The sequence below is a fragment of the Suricata suricatta genome, chromosome 3 (genome assembly GCF_006229205.1).
Source record: "Suricata suricatta isolate VVHF042 chromosome 3, meerkat_22Aug2017_6uvM2_HiC, whole genome shotgun sequence".
Lineage (NCBI taxonomy): Eukaryota > Metazoa > Chordata > Mammalia > Carnivora > Herpestidae > Suricata > Suricata suricatta.
Window position 1 is genome coordinate 93,632,628 of NC_043702.1, and position 20,153 is coordinate 93,652,780.

Here is a 20,153-nt window from a genome sequence, read left to right on the forward strand (position 1 = left end):
AAACTATAAAATGTTAATCTAAAAAAACTGTTATAGAAGAGTGAAAAATAAATGGCTGCTGTATTTCAGAGCCTACTTCCAAAACAGCTAAAATTTTATTTATTCATTGGCCACAATGTCAATTATTTACTTAGCTATGATGTGAGATGACCAGCAGTAGCAAACTGCTTCTTTTTACATTAAAGTTCATTTTGTAAATGCTAGTTTCCTTGTATTAGCCTCAAGAGTGCAACAAGTTAAGCGGAAAAGAAGTAATTTCTGAAAGTCAAATTGCCTTTTTATAGAGATTATTAACTAAACAGAAAAAAGTACACATTAAATTAGAAAGAAAAACTACTTTGTGCATTCAAAATAGCACATTACTATGAAGAGGGCTGATAAAGGTAAAACAAAATTTAATGGAATGCACTGTGTACCATGTATTTCACAATGTTTGAATCAGCAAATGTATAAACATGTACACACTCATGCTTATGCACAATAGTAAAAACTCTGATCACTTTCACTCATTTGTCCAAAAGCATTCTTACTATCCAGTAAATGGTGACAAGTGGTTTTGCATCCTACATACTTGTTCCACTAGAAAACAGTATTTAAAAATGAAAAAAAACCCTGAATTTAGGAAAAAACAACAGATACATATTCAAATATTAGGAAAAGATGCACAAAGTCTCATTTTTGAAATTAAGTCTCTAGAAGATAGAAGAAAACTGTATGATACAAAAAAAAGTATCTTTTGCTTCAACTTGGATTGACACAAATTCACTTATCAGAGAAAATATAAGTAATTCACCATTCAAAATACTGTTTAAAAAAAATTTTTTTTAATGTTGATTTTATCTTTGAAGGAGAGAAAGACAGAGCATGAGCAGGGCAGGGGCAGAGAGAGAGGGCGACCCAGAATCCAAAGCAGCTCCAGGCTCTGAGCTGTCAGCACAGAGCCCCACACGGGGCTGGAACTCAGGAACGGTGAAATCATGACCTCAGCCCAAGTTGGAGGCTTAACCTCCTGAGCCACCCAGGCGCCCCCAAAACACTGGGTTAAGTCAGCAGGAGGGCTGGAAACGATGAGAGCAACACCACAGATGAACAGCAGCACTACTAGAAGGCAGCATCGCCCCTACACGGGATTACGTACCGAAGTAAGCTCGGAGGACGCCACCCATATCACATCAACAAGTAGGAGAATAACAATCCCAAGGGCCATCCGCCTGCGCTGAGTGAAACCACTGCTCTGGGCGTTCATCCGGTTCATGATAAATACGCACACCATTTGCAGTCTGCTTTGTAGAAAACACAGATCCCATTAGAGAAGATTTTCAAAGATAACCGTAGAACATGAGATTAGCCTAGGGAAACAGCCGCTGGTTAGCTCATGTTCAGCGTGAAGGTCACACGGCAAATGGGCATTACCTTATCTTGAAGGCCTTTCTGAGATCTTCAACAGCAATGCCTGAAACCTTGGCAGATCTGAGTCTAAAAGGAGGTAAAGAACTCAGCGCTCCTAAAAACAACCAAAAACATGATGATTACGAAAACATCGACGACTCATCATTTCTTTTTCACTCTTAAAATTCAAAATGAACAAATGAAAAGAAAAATACCAAAGTGTGTTCAATACAACTGACACTGTTCTCTAGCCTCTAATGGTATCCGCTGAATTATTTCAAATTATACTCAGAAAAGTACACAGGTCAGGGTTTGGGGAAAAAAGGGCAATCTTCAACAAACGGCAACGTTTAACAACAGCTGCTGGTACATAGCTCCTCCAAGTTTCATAAATACTTCAACTCCACTCGCCTCTCCCTACGGAGGAATCCACCAGAGGGGACAACGTCTAGACTCGCGCCTGTTTCTAAGTGTCTCTCTCTCGGAAGGGGAGTCTGATTATTAAAGAGGAAGTAATTCGTTGTGAGTCTGGGGGGCACGCTCCCAATCGCCTCACGTGGTAGATCGAGGGGGAGGATACTTCACGCTCCCCCCGCCCCACCCCTGCCTGTCACCGCTTCGAGTTTCTCGAGATCGAAAGAGGAATTCACGAGACTAGTGAGGAAACAGCTGTTAGAGGGAATCCTCTACATTTGAGCGAGGGGAGAAAAAAAGTTAAGCGGGTGACGCCTCCTCAGGGAGTGAGAAAAAGCCCGGAGGCGGCGCCCCAGCAGCTCCCACTAGTGCCTGAGTCCGGAGCAGGCTCACACGCCCCTATCAGCCTTCCCCTCACGCCGCCCCTTGGAGACCAGTACCATCCCGTCCGGGGCGCTCCGACCGCCGCCAACAGCCGGGGGTGGGGCCGTCCGTGGGCACTCGGTGCCGGTTTCGGGGCCCTCCCCTGCCTTCCTACCTGGCCTTCCTGCCCCGCGTTGGTGTCGTGGCGGCACCATGAGCGGCCTCGGCCCGGACCCGCCGCCGCCCAGCGCCACGGCCGCGGCCTCGGACTCACAGAGCTGCCGTGGCGCCTGACATTACGCTGCGCTGGAGGCCCGGCACCTGAAGCTGCGGTGTCCCTCGGGGCGAGGCTGCCAACGCCACCCAACCCCACTCGGCCCAGAAGGGCGGGAGTGGGCGAGGGGAAGGGACCGCGCAGACAGCGATGGCCGCGAAGGCCCCGAGCTGGACCGCGGCCACGCCCCCAGCCGGCCAGCCAGCCTCGCCGCCCCGCCCCCCAGCCCCATGGCGGCGGCGCTGGGGTTACGTCATGGCGGCGCGACGGCGGACCCCGCGTGGGCGCGTCTCCAAGGTGACTCGCTAGGTGGAGCGGAGTACTTCGGCTTCCTGGTCGGCGAGCTAGAAGACCGGTCCCTGGCGCAGGGGAGGAGTGGAGATCGAAGATATAAAGCGGGGTGTGGTGAAGAGAAGCGAAGCGGCCGTGGGTGGCTGGGGCGGAATGAAGGCCGAGGGAGGTGGCTGAGGTTCCACATGGCCCCGCCCTAAAACCAAAGCTAGCAACTCCGTTTCCTAGAGTTGGAGAGGACCTGAAAGCAAAGTGGCTTGGGAGAACTTTTGCTTTCTGGAACCTTTTGTGGGTCAACTAAATCCCAGCTCTTGGAGGTAGAAGCTGTGTCCCTAGGGGAAATCTACTTGACCTCCTTGACTCTCTCTGTTTTCTCACATACAAAAGTGATGGCACCTGCCTCTGTAAGGACACAGGTCTGAATCAAACTGACTCTGACCTTGGAGGCCTAAGTGTCAGTTTCTCAGAATCATTAGACAATAGAAGGGCACATATTGCCCGAGGAAGGAGGGACAACCCTTGTAACACCCAATCAGGAAAGGCCAGTTAACACCTTTAATATTTCTAAGGGCAGGCCTAAAGATAGAAGCTATGCCCCAGGTGAGGGTCCTGGATCCACTCTGTAATTGGTTAAAGTTACTGCCATTGATGTTATGCTATAATGATTAGACCCCTGTACCGGAGCTTATAAGCCCGTAATAATAAAGCCCTTTGCTTTTGCGTGCGTGACTCGGTCTCCCTGGCGGTCTCTGGTTTTTGAGGACAATATTGGAAACTTGGGTATAACACCTCATCTTTATATACATACACACTCATGTATGTACACACTCATTCTAGATATATATGAGCGTGTGCGCGCGCGCGTGCACCAGGATTACATTAGTTTACAAATGTGAAGGGCTTAGATCAATTCATGGCTCATGGAACTCCACAAATGTAAATAGTAAGCTGTATAGATTTTTTCTTCTTAACTATCTTTTGACCATCCCATAAAAAATGCTTGGCCAATGCTTTAACTTGTACTTAGAAAAGAAAAACAAGACTAAAGGGTTAACTGGAGTTATCCACCACCAGTGCATTTTTAACATCTTCTGGTACAATAGGAAGAAATTAAACTTTCTTGCTTCCATAGTGACAATATACTGCATTTCTTAATTCTTTTAAATCTTGTTTCACTGAAATCACGTATTTAGATGACTAATGAAACAATACCAATGGACATTTTTTGTGTTGATCCAACCAGTTTCTAATAAATGATCAGTATCAAGCATCTCTAATAAATCATTCAGAAACCTGCCATCCAGAGTTGGAAAAATCTTAATCATGTTCTTAAAATTACTTCTTAGGGGAAATGTGGTTGCATATAGCAAGTAATTTAATCAGCAGCCTTTTTATTCTTTTCTTTAACATCCTTTAGGGTGTCAAGCTCATAATTTACAACATTTGTAATACACAGATTGAAAAAATAATATAATGACATCTGATGATCTAAAGATCATAGATTCTTAAATGTATGAAAATGCAACTTGCCATTATTACCATCTATATTCAGGGCATCTGCTAAAGGACAATGCTGTGATATTCTTGTGGTAGTGAAGATAGGGCAATTCTAGACCAGCTGTCCTGAAGCAGTCTTCAATCCTAGGTTAATCATCCATTAACATTTTCCCAGTGCCCTCTGAAGGAGATTCCGCTGTACTGCTCTGTAACCACAGACTCTGGTGTGAATTCTGTGCTGTGATACCATCCTAATCTCAGGCTTCACTTTCTTTGGACGCCAAGTATAGATCTTGGATAATAGATACTCAAGGAGAAGTCCTCAGTAACTTCAAAATCTCACACCAAATACCAACTGTCTACATTTTCATATAGGAAGTTCCACAAGAACAAGGATTTTTATCAATGTCATTCTCCATTATGTCCTCACCATCTAGAACAGTACCTAGCACATACTTGGCAGTAATATTTTTTGAATGAACTTGAGCTTTCTGCAGTCTCGACTTTTATACCTAATTCTTTTCCCAAGTCTCCATTTCTGTCAGTTGATGCCACCTTTATTCTAGTCTCACAGACTTAAATGATTGACTTTTATTAATTTCCCTTTTACTCTTCAAATTGATCACTCTTTACTGAGATCTCTCAAAAGTAGATCCTTAAGATTCATCAGGTATTAAGTCTAACATCTTCAAAAAAAATCACCAGAAATTTAGAGAGTATAATTTCTCCCGTAAAGTATAAATGTCACAATATGAGTATGAAAGCAAAGTTCTGTATGTACTGAGCAGTACTAGCTAACTCTCCCATGCTCCAACCTCAAACTACAATTCAAATTCAAGCTCTAGTAAAATTATAAATGACTAGGAGTTACTGGCCATTTGGGACTAGTCGCTGCAGAGATTGTGGTTTGGCTTTCTGGATTGACTGCCGCAGTGGTTGTAGGTCAGAGTCCTATTTTTATTTATGGTCTGGTCATTGTCCCTTTGTATTTTCAGTCTCACAGAAGTCTATCATTCTATTCTCTGCAGTAGCTACCAGCATGCTGGTCATATGCTCAATAAATATTTGATTTTATTTGCTTCCAAGACATAGTTTAATGGATTGAGGTTTGCAATTAAAAAAAAAATGTGGTATAGAAAAGACTGCTTTTGAATGTGGCCCTTACTGCATTTTATAGGGTAAATCATATGCTTCAGGGAAAGTCATAAACTCAGGAGGTTCTGAGACATCTCAGGTACTAGGGTTTACTGAATACAACCAAGTCTTAGATTTTAAAGGGTTTAAAGGCAAGTTAGATGAGCAAGATATCAAGACAAATTTGACTAAAGGTTCCAAACATACACAGGATATGCATGCCAAGTCAGTACTTGATTGATGATCATTCATTGCCATGTCCTTGAGTGCATGGACTAGAGTTCTGAAGGCATGATCCCGTCAAACAAGTCTAGGTAGAGAAGGCCTTAGGAACAGGTAGAATCTGAGCTTCATTTTAGTGATGTGTAGGATTTAATGAGGGAGAAGGGGGAAGAATGATTTTTTTTTGAAGAGAGTAAAGTCTGAATGTGAGGGAGAAAAAATTATTTTTCCTCTTACCCTCCTAGGTTCTTCTGCTGAGATGGTATAGAATTAAACTGACAGAAGACAGACTGACTAAAGAAAAATAGTTTATTAACATGTACAACAATCATCATTCAGGAGACACCTCAATGAAGAGTAACTCAAAGCGGTGGTTAGAACTTGGGCTAATACAGGATCTTAACAGAACAATAATAATTTATAGAGAAATAACAAAACAACAGGAAAAGAGTTTTATTAAACTTTCAAGAGCACTAAACCATTGGAAGATAAATATATGAAAGAAACTAATGGAATAAAGGTTTATGCAGGTTCATCTTGACACTGACCTTCCATCTCCTTCATGGCCATGAAACCTCCCTGGGTAAGGGTATTAATAAAAGTCCTCATTTTTCAGAAATTTCTGCTTTTAGTCAGATAAGGGAAGCCTTGGGAAGGCGTTTCTCTGCATCAATTGGTTCTCTTTTGTCTCCAGCTCAAAATAACCCTTATGTCAAAGTAGCATCTTTTGGGGTGGCATATTCTGGTCCCCTACATGAGCAACAGTAAAAGGTGGGTCCAGAGGCAAGTTATAAAACTGATTTGGCAGAGCACAGCATGTATGTAGAGAAGCAATGGGAAATGAGACAGAGCAGATGAGTTCTGAAGTTGCAGCATGCTCTGGAAACTAGGCCAGAGAGTTTGGACTTTTATTTTGTATATGATGGAATCTAAGAATTTTAAATAGGAGAGAAACACTTTTAGTAAATCAGAAATTACTGATTACCCACTTGACATTTACCAGTATGGTAGTACTGTGTGGACTTTGCGTACAGCGAGGAGCCTGCCTTCACGAAATTCACGTTATAGGAAAAACTGATCATGTAATTAGGGCAGGTATTTACTAAGCTAGAAAACACTGAGTCCAAATGTACTTCTCTAGTATCCCATTAGCACTCTGTGTTTAGCCACCAGATTGATGCTCATTTTGAAAAGGGTCTTAATTTGAATATTACTTCCTCTTGTAACTTCCCATTCAAAACATAATCAGCAAGGTACTAGACCATAAGCTAAAGGCCATCAATCTAACTGATCCCGAGGAACTTAAAATGGCACTGTCCATGCCCACCTTGTGCCTTCAAACCAGACCAGGTCCCAGCCAGCTGAGTGGCCCATGCCAGCAGGCTAGAGCATGGTAATGAGGAGTTCTCTGAGGGCCATATCCACTTCCCAACGTGATCTTGACCTCCTCAGCTTCTAACTTGTTCTCATATCTCCCATCTTTGGCTTGTGCTCTATTCCTGATACTTGATACCTGATATCACTCATCCAGGACAGCCTTGGATCTTTCCTCTCGTATCATTTGCACCAACAGCTGAGCTCCCATCTGCTGCTAGGCACTAAGTAAACAACCCAGACTGAGCCCCATAGTCCCTGGAACCCTCCCTCAGCCCATGCGACCGACCCATGAGGCCCATGTGGCCTTTGTACAGCCTGAGTTGCCTCAACTCCCAACCGAAAAGATTTGAAATAAAAAAAACAGATTGCGGCTAAGACATGTGTAGCACATTGTTAGTTGTGACTATCCTTGTTTTCTCCTGCTTTGACCAGAGGCCCCAAAACACAGAATCAACAGTAGGTACCAAGGACAGTATAAGGTGAGGTCTCAGACTGTCTGTGGGAGACTTATAAAGGGGGTGTCCAACTCCAGTTTTGCCATCAGCACACCACTGTATTCAGGCTGTATATGCAGACTCAGGATCCCTGTGAGGATTCAAAAGATGGGAAAATATTTGCTTACAGAGAATTGTCATGTGATCTGAATATCCCCATCAGCATTCCCATAGGGAATTGGGAGGTGAGCTTCTCTTCAAGCCAACCAAGGGGGCAGGCACTTCAAGAGAGCATTCAAAGGTCGGCATATGTTCTGTCAAGAATGAGGAATACAAGGCCTGGTGTCCAAATCTGAGAGTGACAGGATGCATCTGGAGCCCACAGAAGGCTTGCTGCTCTCACCGCAGGATAAGCAAAGGGAATTGTGATGGGAACGACCTGTACTTTCAGGTGAGGCAAAAGAAGGTGAGTTCCTCCTGAGCCAGAAAGGAACCCCGTAGGAAGGAGCAGTTTGAGATACTTGGGGTGACTCTCTATACTAGGGCTGACTAGATGAATGGGGTATCCCGAACAGAAAACTATGTGGGGGAAAGTTGTAAATGGTCAAGTACATTTTCCACCAGAGGCATTCCAGGAGAATGAAGATATGCATTTTGAATATACCATGGGAATGATGTTCTGGTAGAGGTTTAACAACTAGATCTTCAGGAAAAGGGTCCAGATTTGTAGCATTTCTGACTTCCAAGGTATAATTCCATGGCTCCAGACTCCCACCACAGCCCACCTTCATGCCAACCATGTGACATCTGCGTGGCACTGGGAAAAGATGCCCAGTGGAAGACCACTGTAAAGTACATCCACCATGCAGGTGCAGTAGTCATGAGTAAACTTGGGAACATACATTATAGCAAAATGTAGTTAAGTAGGAGGTGATGAGTATTTATTATCTTTTATTTTAAAACACTTAATTGTAAGTCTGTGTGTAATTTAATTTTTAATGATGGCTGCATTTAACAACTACCTAGTATTCCTGATAATTGAACAATTAGCTCTTGTAAGTTGGTACAGGCAAATGAGTGTACCACTGTGCCATTCCCAGAGGTCACAAATGGCATAATACCACCAAACCAATCAAGTAACCACCAGGTATGCCACCAAATGGCATAATACCACCAAACAACAAGTAGACAAGTGTGACTGGGGCTGGAAGGTTCTGAAGAACCCCTCCCCCTCACTTCCACCAGCACACAAACACGTACACAAAATCCACAAGGAAGACTAAGCTTTCTTGCCAGAGAGAGACATGACTGTCCTCCAGATGTCCTCTGAAATGCACTTGAGTATGAGAACAAATGCAGAATTTCTTTTTTCTCAATATGATGCTTTAGAAAAAGAAAGACAGAAACCTTTTCTGTTCCTTACCTGTATTCCTTCCTCTACCCAACTTCTCCCCACAGAGGCATCAGACACAGCATAGGGAGCGGGTGAGAGGAAGTAGAGCAAGATGGGAAACAAACCAACCACACTTCCCTCCCAACCACATGCTTTCAGGCCTGAAATATATCCCTGAGTTGGCAGAGGGGTGAAACTTTAATTGCATATGAGCTCAAATTATAAGATTACTAGACAAAAAGGGGCTTTTTAATATCTAAAAATGTCCAGAAAAACTAAACATGCCTATTATTTCATCCTGGAAAGCAAAGACCAAAGAAAGAAAGCATATTATTAGGTGAAAAACCAAGAAAGAATAATGTTATTATCTGTTTGTACCCAGCAAAGTCTAGTTCATTCAATAAATATACAATTATATATTGCTTTGTAACAAATTTTCACTGTTTCTGTGGGTCAGGAATTTGGAAGTGGCTTGGCTTTGTGGTTCTGGCTCAAGGTTTTTTTTCATGAGGCTGTAGTCAGATGATGGCTGCGCTGCCATCACCTGAAGGCTGGAACGGGGCTAGAGGCCCTGTTTTTAAGATGGCTAACTCTCATGGCTAGGGGCAGGAGGCCTCAGTTCCTCCCTTAGTGAACCTCTCCACAGGTACTTAAGTGTCCTCATGACATGGTGTCTTGCTCCATGCTCTGGGTTCCATTCTCTGGGTTCCTCCATTAGTGAACCTCTCCACAGACTACTTAACTGACCTCATGACCTGGTGGCTTGCTCTATGCTCTGGCTCCATGCTCTGGGTTCCTCCAGAGCAAGCAGTATGAGGGAGAGCAAGGAAGAAACCACAGTGTTTTCTATGACCTAGCTTCTAAAGCCACTTCATCACTTTCACCATATTCCACTCATTAGAAACAAGTCACCAAGTCCAGCCCATATACAGTAGGGATGGAGAGGTAGAAAGGATGGGGGGTATGAGAATTAAGCTCCACATTCGATAGAGAGAAGTATCAAATTTGTGGACATTTTAAAATCACAACAACCAATAAAGATCTGAATAAATAGCCATATGTATTTGATATAGTCAAGTTAATCTAAACCATTATGTACCCATTATTGAAGGCTTAAGCATGAATCCTTTTATCTCTATGTAACAGAAGCTCGATCTGGAATCTAAATGACATTTAGAATTATTTGGGACTCTGGAAGGTACATGAAGACCAAGGTTTTTCTTAAAATTGGCTCACCCTAAGAAAGAAAGAATCAGGGAGCAAGACTGTGGCCCTGTAAGAAAGTCTTGGTCCTCAGAGAAGAGGAAGTAATCAATGTTAAGTGAAATCTTACATTATTCTCATTTCTAGCATATCAATCTCACTGAACACTAGCAGAAAGAAGTAACAAAGAAGGGCTTCTTCCTTTCAAAAGTCTATCAGAAATTGATAAATGAGCAGCATTCTAAAAGATCACAAAACACAAAACGAGAACCACACAACCTTGATGCCATCAGTGTCATATTGAGGGTGCACAGGAGCACAACAATGATGCTGAGAGGTAGAAGGCCTCTGTGGTGCCCCCAAATATAGTGGTTTCACCCAGTAAGAGAAAGCTTGTGTACAGGTACGTGCATGGTCACAGCAGCACCATTTACAGTGGCACAAAGTGAAGCAACCTTAGTCCATTTAGGCTGTTATAACAAAATACCACAAACTGGGTAACTAATAACAGAAATTTACTTCTCACAGTTCTGGAGGCTAGGAAGTTCAAAATGAAGGCACTGGTTGTATTTGGGTGAGGGCCCTTTCATAGCCAGGACCATCTCTCACTGCCCTCACATGATAGAAAGGGCAAGAGATCTCTCTGGAGCTGCTTTCATAAGGCATGAATCCCATTCATTATGGTTTCTTCCTCATGAATGAAGTATCATCCAAAGGCCCCAACTAATACCATCACATTGGCCATTAGCATTTCAACATTTGAATGCTGGACACAAGCATTCATTCCACAGCACAACCCAAATGTCCAACGAATGAATAGAGGTCCATTTATATAATGGAATACCAGTCAACCAGACAGAGGAATTAAGAACTGATCCATGCTACAACATGGATGTACCTTGGAAACATTCTGCCAGTGTGAAAGAAACCAGACACAAGAAGTCACCTATTGTGTGATTCCATTTATATAAAATATCCAAGGGGCACCTGGGTAGTTGAGTCAGTTAAGCATCTGACCCTTGATTTCGGCTCAGGTCATGATCTCACAGTTGTAAGATCGAGTCCCATAGTGGGCTCTGTGCTGAGTTTTGGAGCCTGCTTGGGATTCTCTCTCCCCCTCTTTCTGCCCCCCATTCCTCCCACTTTCCCTCCCCCTTCCCCCTCCCTCTCTCTTCTCCCTCTCTCTCTCAAAATAAATAAACAAAAAAAATTTTAATATCTAAAATAGATAAATCCCTGGAGAGACAGAACATACATTAACAGTTGCCAGGGGCTTGGAGGAGGAGGAATAGGGAACAAATGCTTAATGAGATTAGTGCTTCCTTTTGGGATGATGAAAATATTTATAAACTAGATGTGAATGGTGGTTGCAAAATATTGTAGATATACTGAATGTTCACTTTAAAATAGTTAATTTTATGTTGAATGAATTTCACCTCAATACAAAAATGTTTTTAAACAAAAGAGAGAGAGGAGAGGGGGGCACCTGGGTGGCTCAGCCAGCTAAGCATCTGACTGTGGATTTCAGATCAGTTCATAATCACACAGGTTTGTGAGCTGAACCCTGCGTGAGGCTCTGTGCTGGCAGTGTGGAGCCTGTTTGGGATTCTCTCTCCCCGACCTCTTTCTGCCCCTTCCCTACCCGTGCTCTCTTTCTCTCTCTCAAAATAAATAAGTAAACTTAAAAAAATATTTTAAAAAGAGAGAGGAGGCTCTTGTGTGAGCCCATGCTTGGAGCATCTAGACTCCAGAAATCACTAGAGGGGTAAAGGAGATCTTCTTTCCAGGGTCTGAGCTCCAATGTTATGGATGTGTGCAGATAAGAGTGCAACCTGTGAAACGAGAGATCTAGCTGCTACATGAAGTGTACCCACTTGAAAGCCTGAGTAAATTCAGGTTATAAACTAAAGGTACCAAAAATAGTGTCCTGTAACACGTTGGCCATGCTGGGCAGTTCATGTAGTAGGAGTTTGATTCGTCCAGTCCCTATTTGACTCTTGAAAGCCATCTGTCTGATGGAGGCAGGCTTAGCTTTTGGAATCATGAAAGAGTTCCTCTCCCCTTTGAGATTAATTAATTCATAAAAAGATTCAACTTCGTAATACTAAGAAGTCTAAAAAAGGGAGACTTTTATACTTAGTCACCTAAAATGACTGAGCCCATTCCTTAAAGCAGCTGTTCTCCACCATCACTTTCATTCCCCTGGTTTGTCCCCAAGGGGGGGCGGGGGGGCGGGGCACAGAAAACAACCACCTCACTGCTCTCAGTTGCCCGAAACCCAGTGAAAGGCTGTTTCCTAGGAAGTAATTCTATCAAAGGGCACATGCTTCTGTGGCCAGAGTTACATCCCTGAGAAATCCTAAGATGGTTCTGGGCCCATTGCTTCAGGCACGCCTTCTAGGGCCTGGTTTTGCTCCTGGAGCTCACAGAAAACCTGTTAGTAGGTGAGGTTTATTTGTAATGTTATAATTTTTAAATATCTAAGTGTGCCATTTATGCATAGGATATCCTTTAGAAAGTGTTGCAATACTTTGTACTAATGTATATACATAGAAGTGTGTGTATATATACATATATATTACTTACACTAAGTATTTTATACCACAAGTTTATGATTTTGTAATTCCTAGTAACTCTGAAGAACAAAATGTAGAACTATAACTCAAAACATAATTCTGCCAAGGTATTGTTTTCTATCAGAGGCCCTCATAGGGCCATTGAACAAAAAGTATTTATTGGGGCACCTGGGTGGCTCAGTCAGTTAAGCATCCAACTTTAGCTCAGGTCATGATCTCACAGTCTGTGGGTTTGAGTCCCACATCCGGCTCTGTGCTGACAGCTCAGAGCTTGGAGCCTGCTTCAGAGACCCTCCCCCACTCACACCTTTATCTCTCTCTTTCTCTCTCAAAAAGGAAATAAACATTAAAAAACTTTAAAAAAATTATTTATTGATGCTCTCTTGTATGACCATTGCTAGACAATATGGGACAAATAGCCACTGACTCTACAAAGATTTATTGAGTGCCTACTATGTTCCATACTCTATTTAAGATTCCGAACCATCTAAGAATTAACCTCAAGGTATCTAGAGATACAGAATAAACAAAGCAAATCGAACCCTTATATTATGAAGTTTGTTTTCTGGAAGGGAGAAGCACAAAGATAAGCAAATACGAATTGTGATAAATGCTCAGACGGAAGTAAACACTGGGATGTGTTAGTAACTAGGAGATGTTCATTTCCAATAGATCTGTGAGGGAAAGGCCTAACCAGGTGACTTTGGCTCCAAAGACTGAGATTGAGCCAGTAATGGAGAACTGAAGGCTGTGAGGAGAGCAACCCCATGGAGGAATCAGCAGGTGGGTTTACAAAAGAAGACCAAGTGTGGTTAAGCATCCAGCTCTTCGTTTCAGCTCAGTTCATGATCTCCTGGTTAATGGGTTCAAGCCCTGCATCAGGCTCCACACTGACAGCATGAGACCTGTTTGGAATTCTCTGTCTCTTCCCTCTTTCCTGCTCATTTTTTCTCTCAACATAAATAAATGAAATTTTTAAAAATTTAAAAATTAAGAAAAAATAAAGAATGCCAGGTGTTCAACACAAAATGGTATGAGATGGGAGTGACAAGTGGCACCCAATGTGCAGAGTCCTGAGGCTTATGGTGAAAAGTGAAGATTCCCTTCTTAATGCTGTCAAAAGCCATTGGTCAGTTTTAAGCAAGGGAGTGACGATATCCTGGGTGATTTTAAAAAAAGAAATTGCTATAAGAGAAAAAATTTAAAAAATATATAAACAAATGAAAATGAAAATATAACAATCCAAACTCTTTGGGATGCAGAAAGGCAGTCCTAAGAAGAAAGTATATTTCAATCCAGGCCTATTTCAACAAACTAGAAAAAGAGCAAATACAAAATCTAACAGCACACCTAAAGGAACTAGAAAGAGAGCAACAAGAGCACTCCAAACTTAGCAGACGAAGAGAAATAATAAAGATCAAGGCAGAAATAAACAATATAGAGCCCTCCCCCCAAAAAACAGTTGAACAGTTCAATGAAACCAAGAGTTGGTTTTTTGAAAGAATAAACAAAATTGATAAACCTCTAGCCAGGCTTCAAAAAGAGAAAAGAAAAAGCATCCAAATAGACAAAATCACGAATGAAAATGGAGCTATTACAACCAATCCCTCAAAAATACAAGCAATTATCAGGGAATACTATGAAAAATTATATGCCAACAAACTAGACAACCTAGAAGAAATGGAGAAGTTCCTAAACACACAAGCACCTCCAAAATTCAAGTGGGAAGAGATAGAAAACATGAACAGACCCATAACCAGTGAAGAAATCGAATCATTTATCAAAAATCTCACAATGAATAAGAGCCCTGGGCCAGATGGCTTCCCTGGGGAATTCTACCAGACATTTAAAGCAGAGTTAATACCCATTCTTCTCAAGATATTCCAAAAAATAGAAATAGAAGGAAAACTTCTGGACTTATTCTATGAAGTCAGCATCACTTTGATTCCCAAACTGGACAGAGACCTGACCCAAAGAGAGAGAGAGAGAGAGAGAGAGAGAGAGAGAGAACTACAGGCCAATATCATTCATGAATATAGATGCAAAAATACTCAACAAATCGAATTCAACATTCAGCATATAAAAAGACGTATCCACCATGATCAAGTGGAATTCATTCCTGCATTACAGGGATAGTTCAATATTCACAAACCCATCAATGTGATACATCACATTAACAAAGGAAAGAAAAAAATATATGATTCTGTGGATAGATTCAGAAAAAGCATTTGACATGGATAGATTCAGAAAAAGCATTCTGAATTGATAGATTCAGAAATACCATTTGTCAAATGGGTATTTATTAAATACCCTTGAGAAAGTTGGGATAGAAGGAACTTACATAAACATCATAAAAGCCATTTATGAAAAGCCCACAGCTAATATCATCCTCAATGGGGAAAAACTGAGAACTTTCCCCTTGACATTAGGAACACAACAGGGATGTCCACTCTCACCACTGTTGTTTAACATAGTGCTGGAAGTCCTAGCATCAGCAATCAAACAACAAAGAGAAATAAAAGGCATCAGAATTGGCAAAGATGAAGTCAAATGTTCACTCTTCGCAGATGACATAATACTCTACATGGAAAACGCAACCCACTCCACCAGAAGCCTACTCAAACTGATCCATGAATTCAGCACAGTCGCTGGGTACAAAATCAATGTACAGAAATCGGTTTCATTTTTATACATGAATAATGAAGTAACAGAAAGAAAAATCGAGAAACTGATCTCATTCACAATTGCACAAACAACTATAAAATACCTAGGAATAAACTAACAGAAGATGCAAAAGATCAGTGTGATGAAAACTATAGAAAACTTACGAATGAAATTGAAGAAGACACCAAGAAATGGAAAAATATTCCATGCTCATGGGTCAAAAGAATAAACGTTGTTAAAATGTCATTATTACCCAAAGTAATCTACACATTCAATCAACTCCCAATCAAAATTGCACTAGCATTCTTCTCAAAGCTAGAACAAAGTATCCTCAAATTCGTATGGAACCTCAAAAGATCCCAAATAGCCAAAGTAATATTGAAGAAGAAAACCAAAATGGGAGGCATCACAATCCCAGACTTTAGCCTCTGCTACAAAGCTGTCATCATCAAGACAGTATGGTATTGGCACAAAAACAGACACATAGACCAATGGAATAAAATAGAGAACCCAGAACTGAACCCACAAATGTATGGCCAATCAATCTTTGACAAAACAGGAAAGAGTATCAAATGGAAAAAAGACAGCTTCTTTAACAGGTGGTGCTGGGAGAACTTGACAGCAACATGCAGAAAAATGAAACTAGACCACTTTCTTACACTATACACAAAAATGAACTCAAAATGGATGAAGGACATGAATGTGAGACAGGAAACCATCAAAACCCTAGAGGAGAAAGCAGGAAACAGCCTCCTTGACCTCAACCACAGCAATTTCCTACTTGACATATCCCCAAAGGCAAGGGAATCAAGAACAAAAATAAACTATTGGGACACTCAGAGCAATACCTGCCATTGAGGATTCCTCCCCAGGAGGCGGCGGCTTGTCAGCATGGCCGAAGAGTTTGTGAACTGCAGAATCCAGCCCGGGAAGGTGGTTGTGTTCATCAAGCCCTCCTGCCCTTATTGCAGGAGGACCCAAGAACTCCTCAGCCAATTGCCCTTCAAACAAGGGGTTTTGGAATTTGTCGATATCACAGCCACCAGTGACACTGGCAAGATTCGAGATTATTTGGAACAGCTCACAGGCGCCAGAACAGTGCCTCGGGTCTTTATCGGTAAAGACTGCATCGGCAGATGCACGGACCTAGTGGAAATGCATCAGAGTGGGGAGCTGTTGAAGCGGCTAAAACAGATTAGAGCTCTGCAGTAATTACAGGACAGACCCCAGGATGATGTTCCCCTTGAGAACTGGATGGCATTTCAAATGAGGACCACACTTCCTGGTGGATGGATCTGGAGCTAACAGCCACAGCAACAGTTTACTTAAAATTCTGAAATGTGTTCACACAAAAAAAGGGAGGAGGGTGGATTTTTTGGGAAAAACAGCTTTTCCTTCTTTTGACTCAGTATTAAATGCAGACCAACTTGTCCCAAACTACAGAGAGGGTTGATAGATATCTTGGGTTTCTTCTCCATTGGCCCTTTGAGTTCCAAAAGACCATGACAGGGTATGGCTTAGGGTTCACTCAATGACCCCAAAGATATTCTTTCTCTTGGGCACGTTTCTCTTACTGTTCTCCATATGTCAGGACCTCTGAGCCAGTGTTTCTCAACCAAGATTACTCTAAGCACCCTAGGATGAAGCTATAATTGATCTCCTGCTATTGACTCAAGGTTATTTGTTGAGTTTAACTTGATAGAATTTGCAGTATGAAAACAATAGGTATTTGGACTGTGCTTTTTCAACTTGTAAGTGTCTCCCCAGTCATTATCCCCATACCACCCCATCCTACCTTGGGAATCACTGGTCTGAATTCATGTTCTTAACCTTGACAATTCACAAATCTCATAGAAAACGCTCAACAATTCTGTGAAGGGTCATAAGGACCCCACATGGGAAGCACCACGTGAAATGTTAAGCACGGTTGCTGGTGCCTCAGGGATCAGAGGTATCAGCACAGGTGCTGCAATCACAGGTTCCCTCCGTTATGCAATAGGATCATCCAGGCGATCTGAAAGAGCAGTGTCTTAACTTGTTTAGGTTACGAACGGAAGTCAATGCAACATTTTAAATGTTACTACAGGAAACTTGCAAACCCCTTCCCCAAGAGTATGTCTGTAAAAGGGGCCAAATTTGAGAAGCATGGTCCTAAGTGATTGTCTCTCCCTCCTTTTTCCTTCACTCTAAAAACTTTAGAGTTCTTTATTGTGAGGTTTGATCTAGAACTGCAATGTTAAAATTATTTCCATCTGTGGTCTCTAGTGGGTATAGTTAATTTCTTTTCTAATAAATACCCAGAGGTGACAGTGATTTTTTGCTTAATTCTTTTCTGTTCCCAATACTTAAAGAATGATATTAATGTAAAAGACACCAAATTAAACCTTTATTCATGTTTGTTGCCAATCATTATCAATAAAGGTACATGCTATTTTCCTTCATTAAAAAAATAAAAAATAAATAAATGAACTACTGGGACCTCATCAAGATAAAAAAAACTTCTGCACTGCAAAAGAAACAACCAAGAAAACTAACAGGCAACCGATGGAATGGGAAAAGATAGTTGCAAATGACATATCAGATAAAAGGCTAGTATCCAAAATCTATAAGGAACTCACCAAACTCCACACCCAAAAAATGAATAATCCAGTGAAGAAATGGGCAGAAGACATGAATAGACACTTCTCTAAAAAGAACATCCAGATGGCCAACAGACACATGAAACGATGCTCAGCGTCACTCATCATCAGGGAAATACAAATCAAAACCACACGGAGATACCACCTCACACCCATCAGAGTGGCTAAAATGAAATCAGGAAACTACAGATGCTGGCAAGGATGTGGTGAAACGGGCACCCTCCTACACTGTTGGTGGGAATGTAAACTGGTGTAGCAGCTCTGGAAAACAGTGTGGAGATTCCTCAAAAAATTAACAATAGAACTCCCCTATGACCCAATAATAGCACTGCTAGGGATTTACCCAAGGGATACAGAAGTGCTGATGCATAGGGGCACATGTACCCCAATGTTCATAGCAGCACTTTCTACAATAACCAAATCATGGAAAAAGCCTAAATGTCCATCAACTGATGAGTGGATCAAGAAGATGTGGTTTATTTATACATTGGAATACTACATGGCAATGAGAAAGAATGGAATCTGGCCATTTGTAGCAACATGGATCGAACTCCAGGGTATTATGCTAAGTGACATAAATCAGGCAGAGAAGGACAGATACCATATGTTTTCACTCAAAAGTGTAACAGGACAAACTTAGCAAAGGACTATGGGGGAGAGGAAGGGGGAAAATAGTTGGGGAGAGGAAAGGAGGCAAACCATGAGAGACTATTGAATACTGAAAACAAACAGGGCTAATGGGGGAGGGAGAGAGGGGAAGGGGAGTCATGGGCATGGAGGAGGGCACTTGTGGGAATGAGCACTGTGTGTTACATGGAAACCAACTTAACAATAAACTATAAAAGCAAAATAAATAAAAATAAAAATTAATTAATTAATTGATTAATTAATTTTTAAAAATTGCTCTGGCTGCCATAAAAAGCCTGAATAGGGAGTGGCTTAAGAGGAAATGGAGAGTCAGAAGGTCACTGTGGGAGTTCTGAGACAATGGAGGTGTCTCAGGCTTGATGAGAAGTTACGAAAATGTAGACAAATGGAAAGCCTTAAGATAGATTTTGAAAACAGAACTTGCTGATGAATTGAATGTGGTATTGACACAAAGAGTATTAAATGTCATCCCAACAATGTGCATATCTTAAGTGCCTCCAAGAGTACCCGGAACATGCCCAAATTCGTTGATGGGAGAAAACTGGCTGAGCAGATAGAAATGTAGGAACTGAACAAGAAATACAGAACGGTATGTCTGTCTATGATAGCCACTAGGAAACATCAAAGATAAAACCAGTGGTCAACTGTTCCAGGCATGAAATGGGATTGACAGGTGGCAGAGCAGAGCAGAATACTGCTCCAAGTTGGGAAAAGAAGGGGTCAAGAACCAACTAATAATAGGGTGTGGCAACTAGAAAACTGCATTGCAGGAGGTGGGGGAAGTATAAATTCTGGTGAAAAATCTCCTTAGTTTGCCTCCTAAAAGATGCATTTAAATCTTCAGTCTCTCTTTTTTTAAGTAGTGAACGATCATATATGTGGATATTGTTACACTAGATGTTAAAAGCTGATTCTTGCAAAATTTAAAATACCTGAAGTGCTGCTTTGCCTTCCAAAGTTCTCTTTGTTGTGCTTTCAAGGATTTTAACCTGCAGTTCAATTAAGATATAGAAAAGGTACTTTGGAAATCAGGCAGGTGTGGGTGGCGAAAAACCAGGCAGCCGAAGCTGTCAGAAAAGCCTCATCTTAGAATGACCTTCACTGCAGCTTCTCCCCCTCCCAGGAGTTTGCATCATTAATATCTCCTTGGTGCAGCTGTTATCACTGAAACCATGTGATTTTTCGAGGTCGTTAAGTATGAGAAGGACACATGAAATAGGAAAATTTGAAAAATGTAGTTTGAGTCCACTAAACATAGCATTAATGTTTTAGCAAATGTTAAGACATTTCTTTTTCCCCATAGACTTTATTTTATTAAAGCACATTTAGGTCACTGAAAAACTGAGCGGAAGATATATAGAATTTCCGTGTACTCCCTGCCCCCCACCCACCAGACTCCCCTTCTACTAGCATCCTGCACCAGATTAAGGTAGTATTTTAAATGTGGTGATTTAACATACACCCATTTTCCCGAGCTTCTCCAGTCTGACGAAGACAAACCAAAGCTTCTTTTGCACACGGTGCATCTGTTACAGCTAGAAAGGAGTCTCTGGTAGTTTAGATGACTGACCCTTCAGTTTTCCTGACAGACCAAGTTCATCACTCTCCCAAGGGCAAACTGGCCCCTCTGCATAT

General features: G+C 41.6%; 1 protein-coding gene and 1 pseudogene across 2 annotated transcripts in view; one reads left to right on the forward strand and one right to left on the reverse strand.

Annotated features, from left to right (window-relative positions):
- The window catches only part of SLC35F5 (solute carrier family 35 member F5), a 37,473-nt gene extending 34,829 nt beyond the window's left edge, over window positions 1–2,644 (reverse strand). Inside the window, exons 1-3 of one of the 2 annotated variants that reach the window (XM_029934684.1) lie at window positions 2,342–2,644; window positions 1,414–1,504; window positions 1,139–1,280 (exon numbers count right to left, since the gene is read on the reverse strand). In XM_029934684.1, coding sequence (XP_029790544.1) covers window positions 1,139–1,280; window positions 1,414–1,504; window positions 2,342–2,381 — 273 coding nt within the window. In that variant the 5' untranslated portion in view covers window positions 2,382–2,644. Of the gene's footprint in view, window positions 1–1,138; window positions 1,284–1,413; window positions 1,505–2,341 lie in introns of both variants that reach the window. The other variant, XM_029934683.1, reaches the window with a different exon arrangement.
- Window positions 2,645–16,122: 13,478 nt separating this feature from the next.
- LOC115286534 lies at window positions 16,123–16,443 on the forward strand (annotated as a pseudogene).
- The last annotated feature ends 3,710 nt before the right edge of the window (window positions 16,444–20,153 follow it).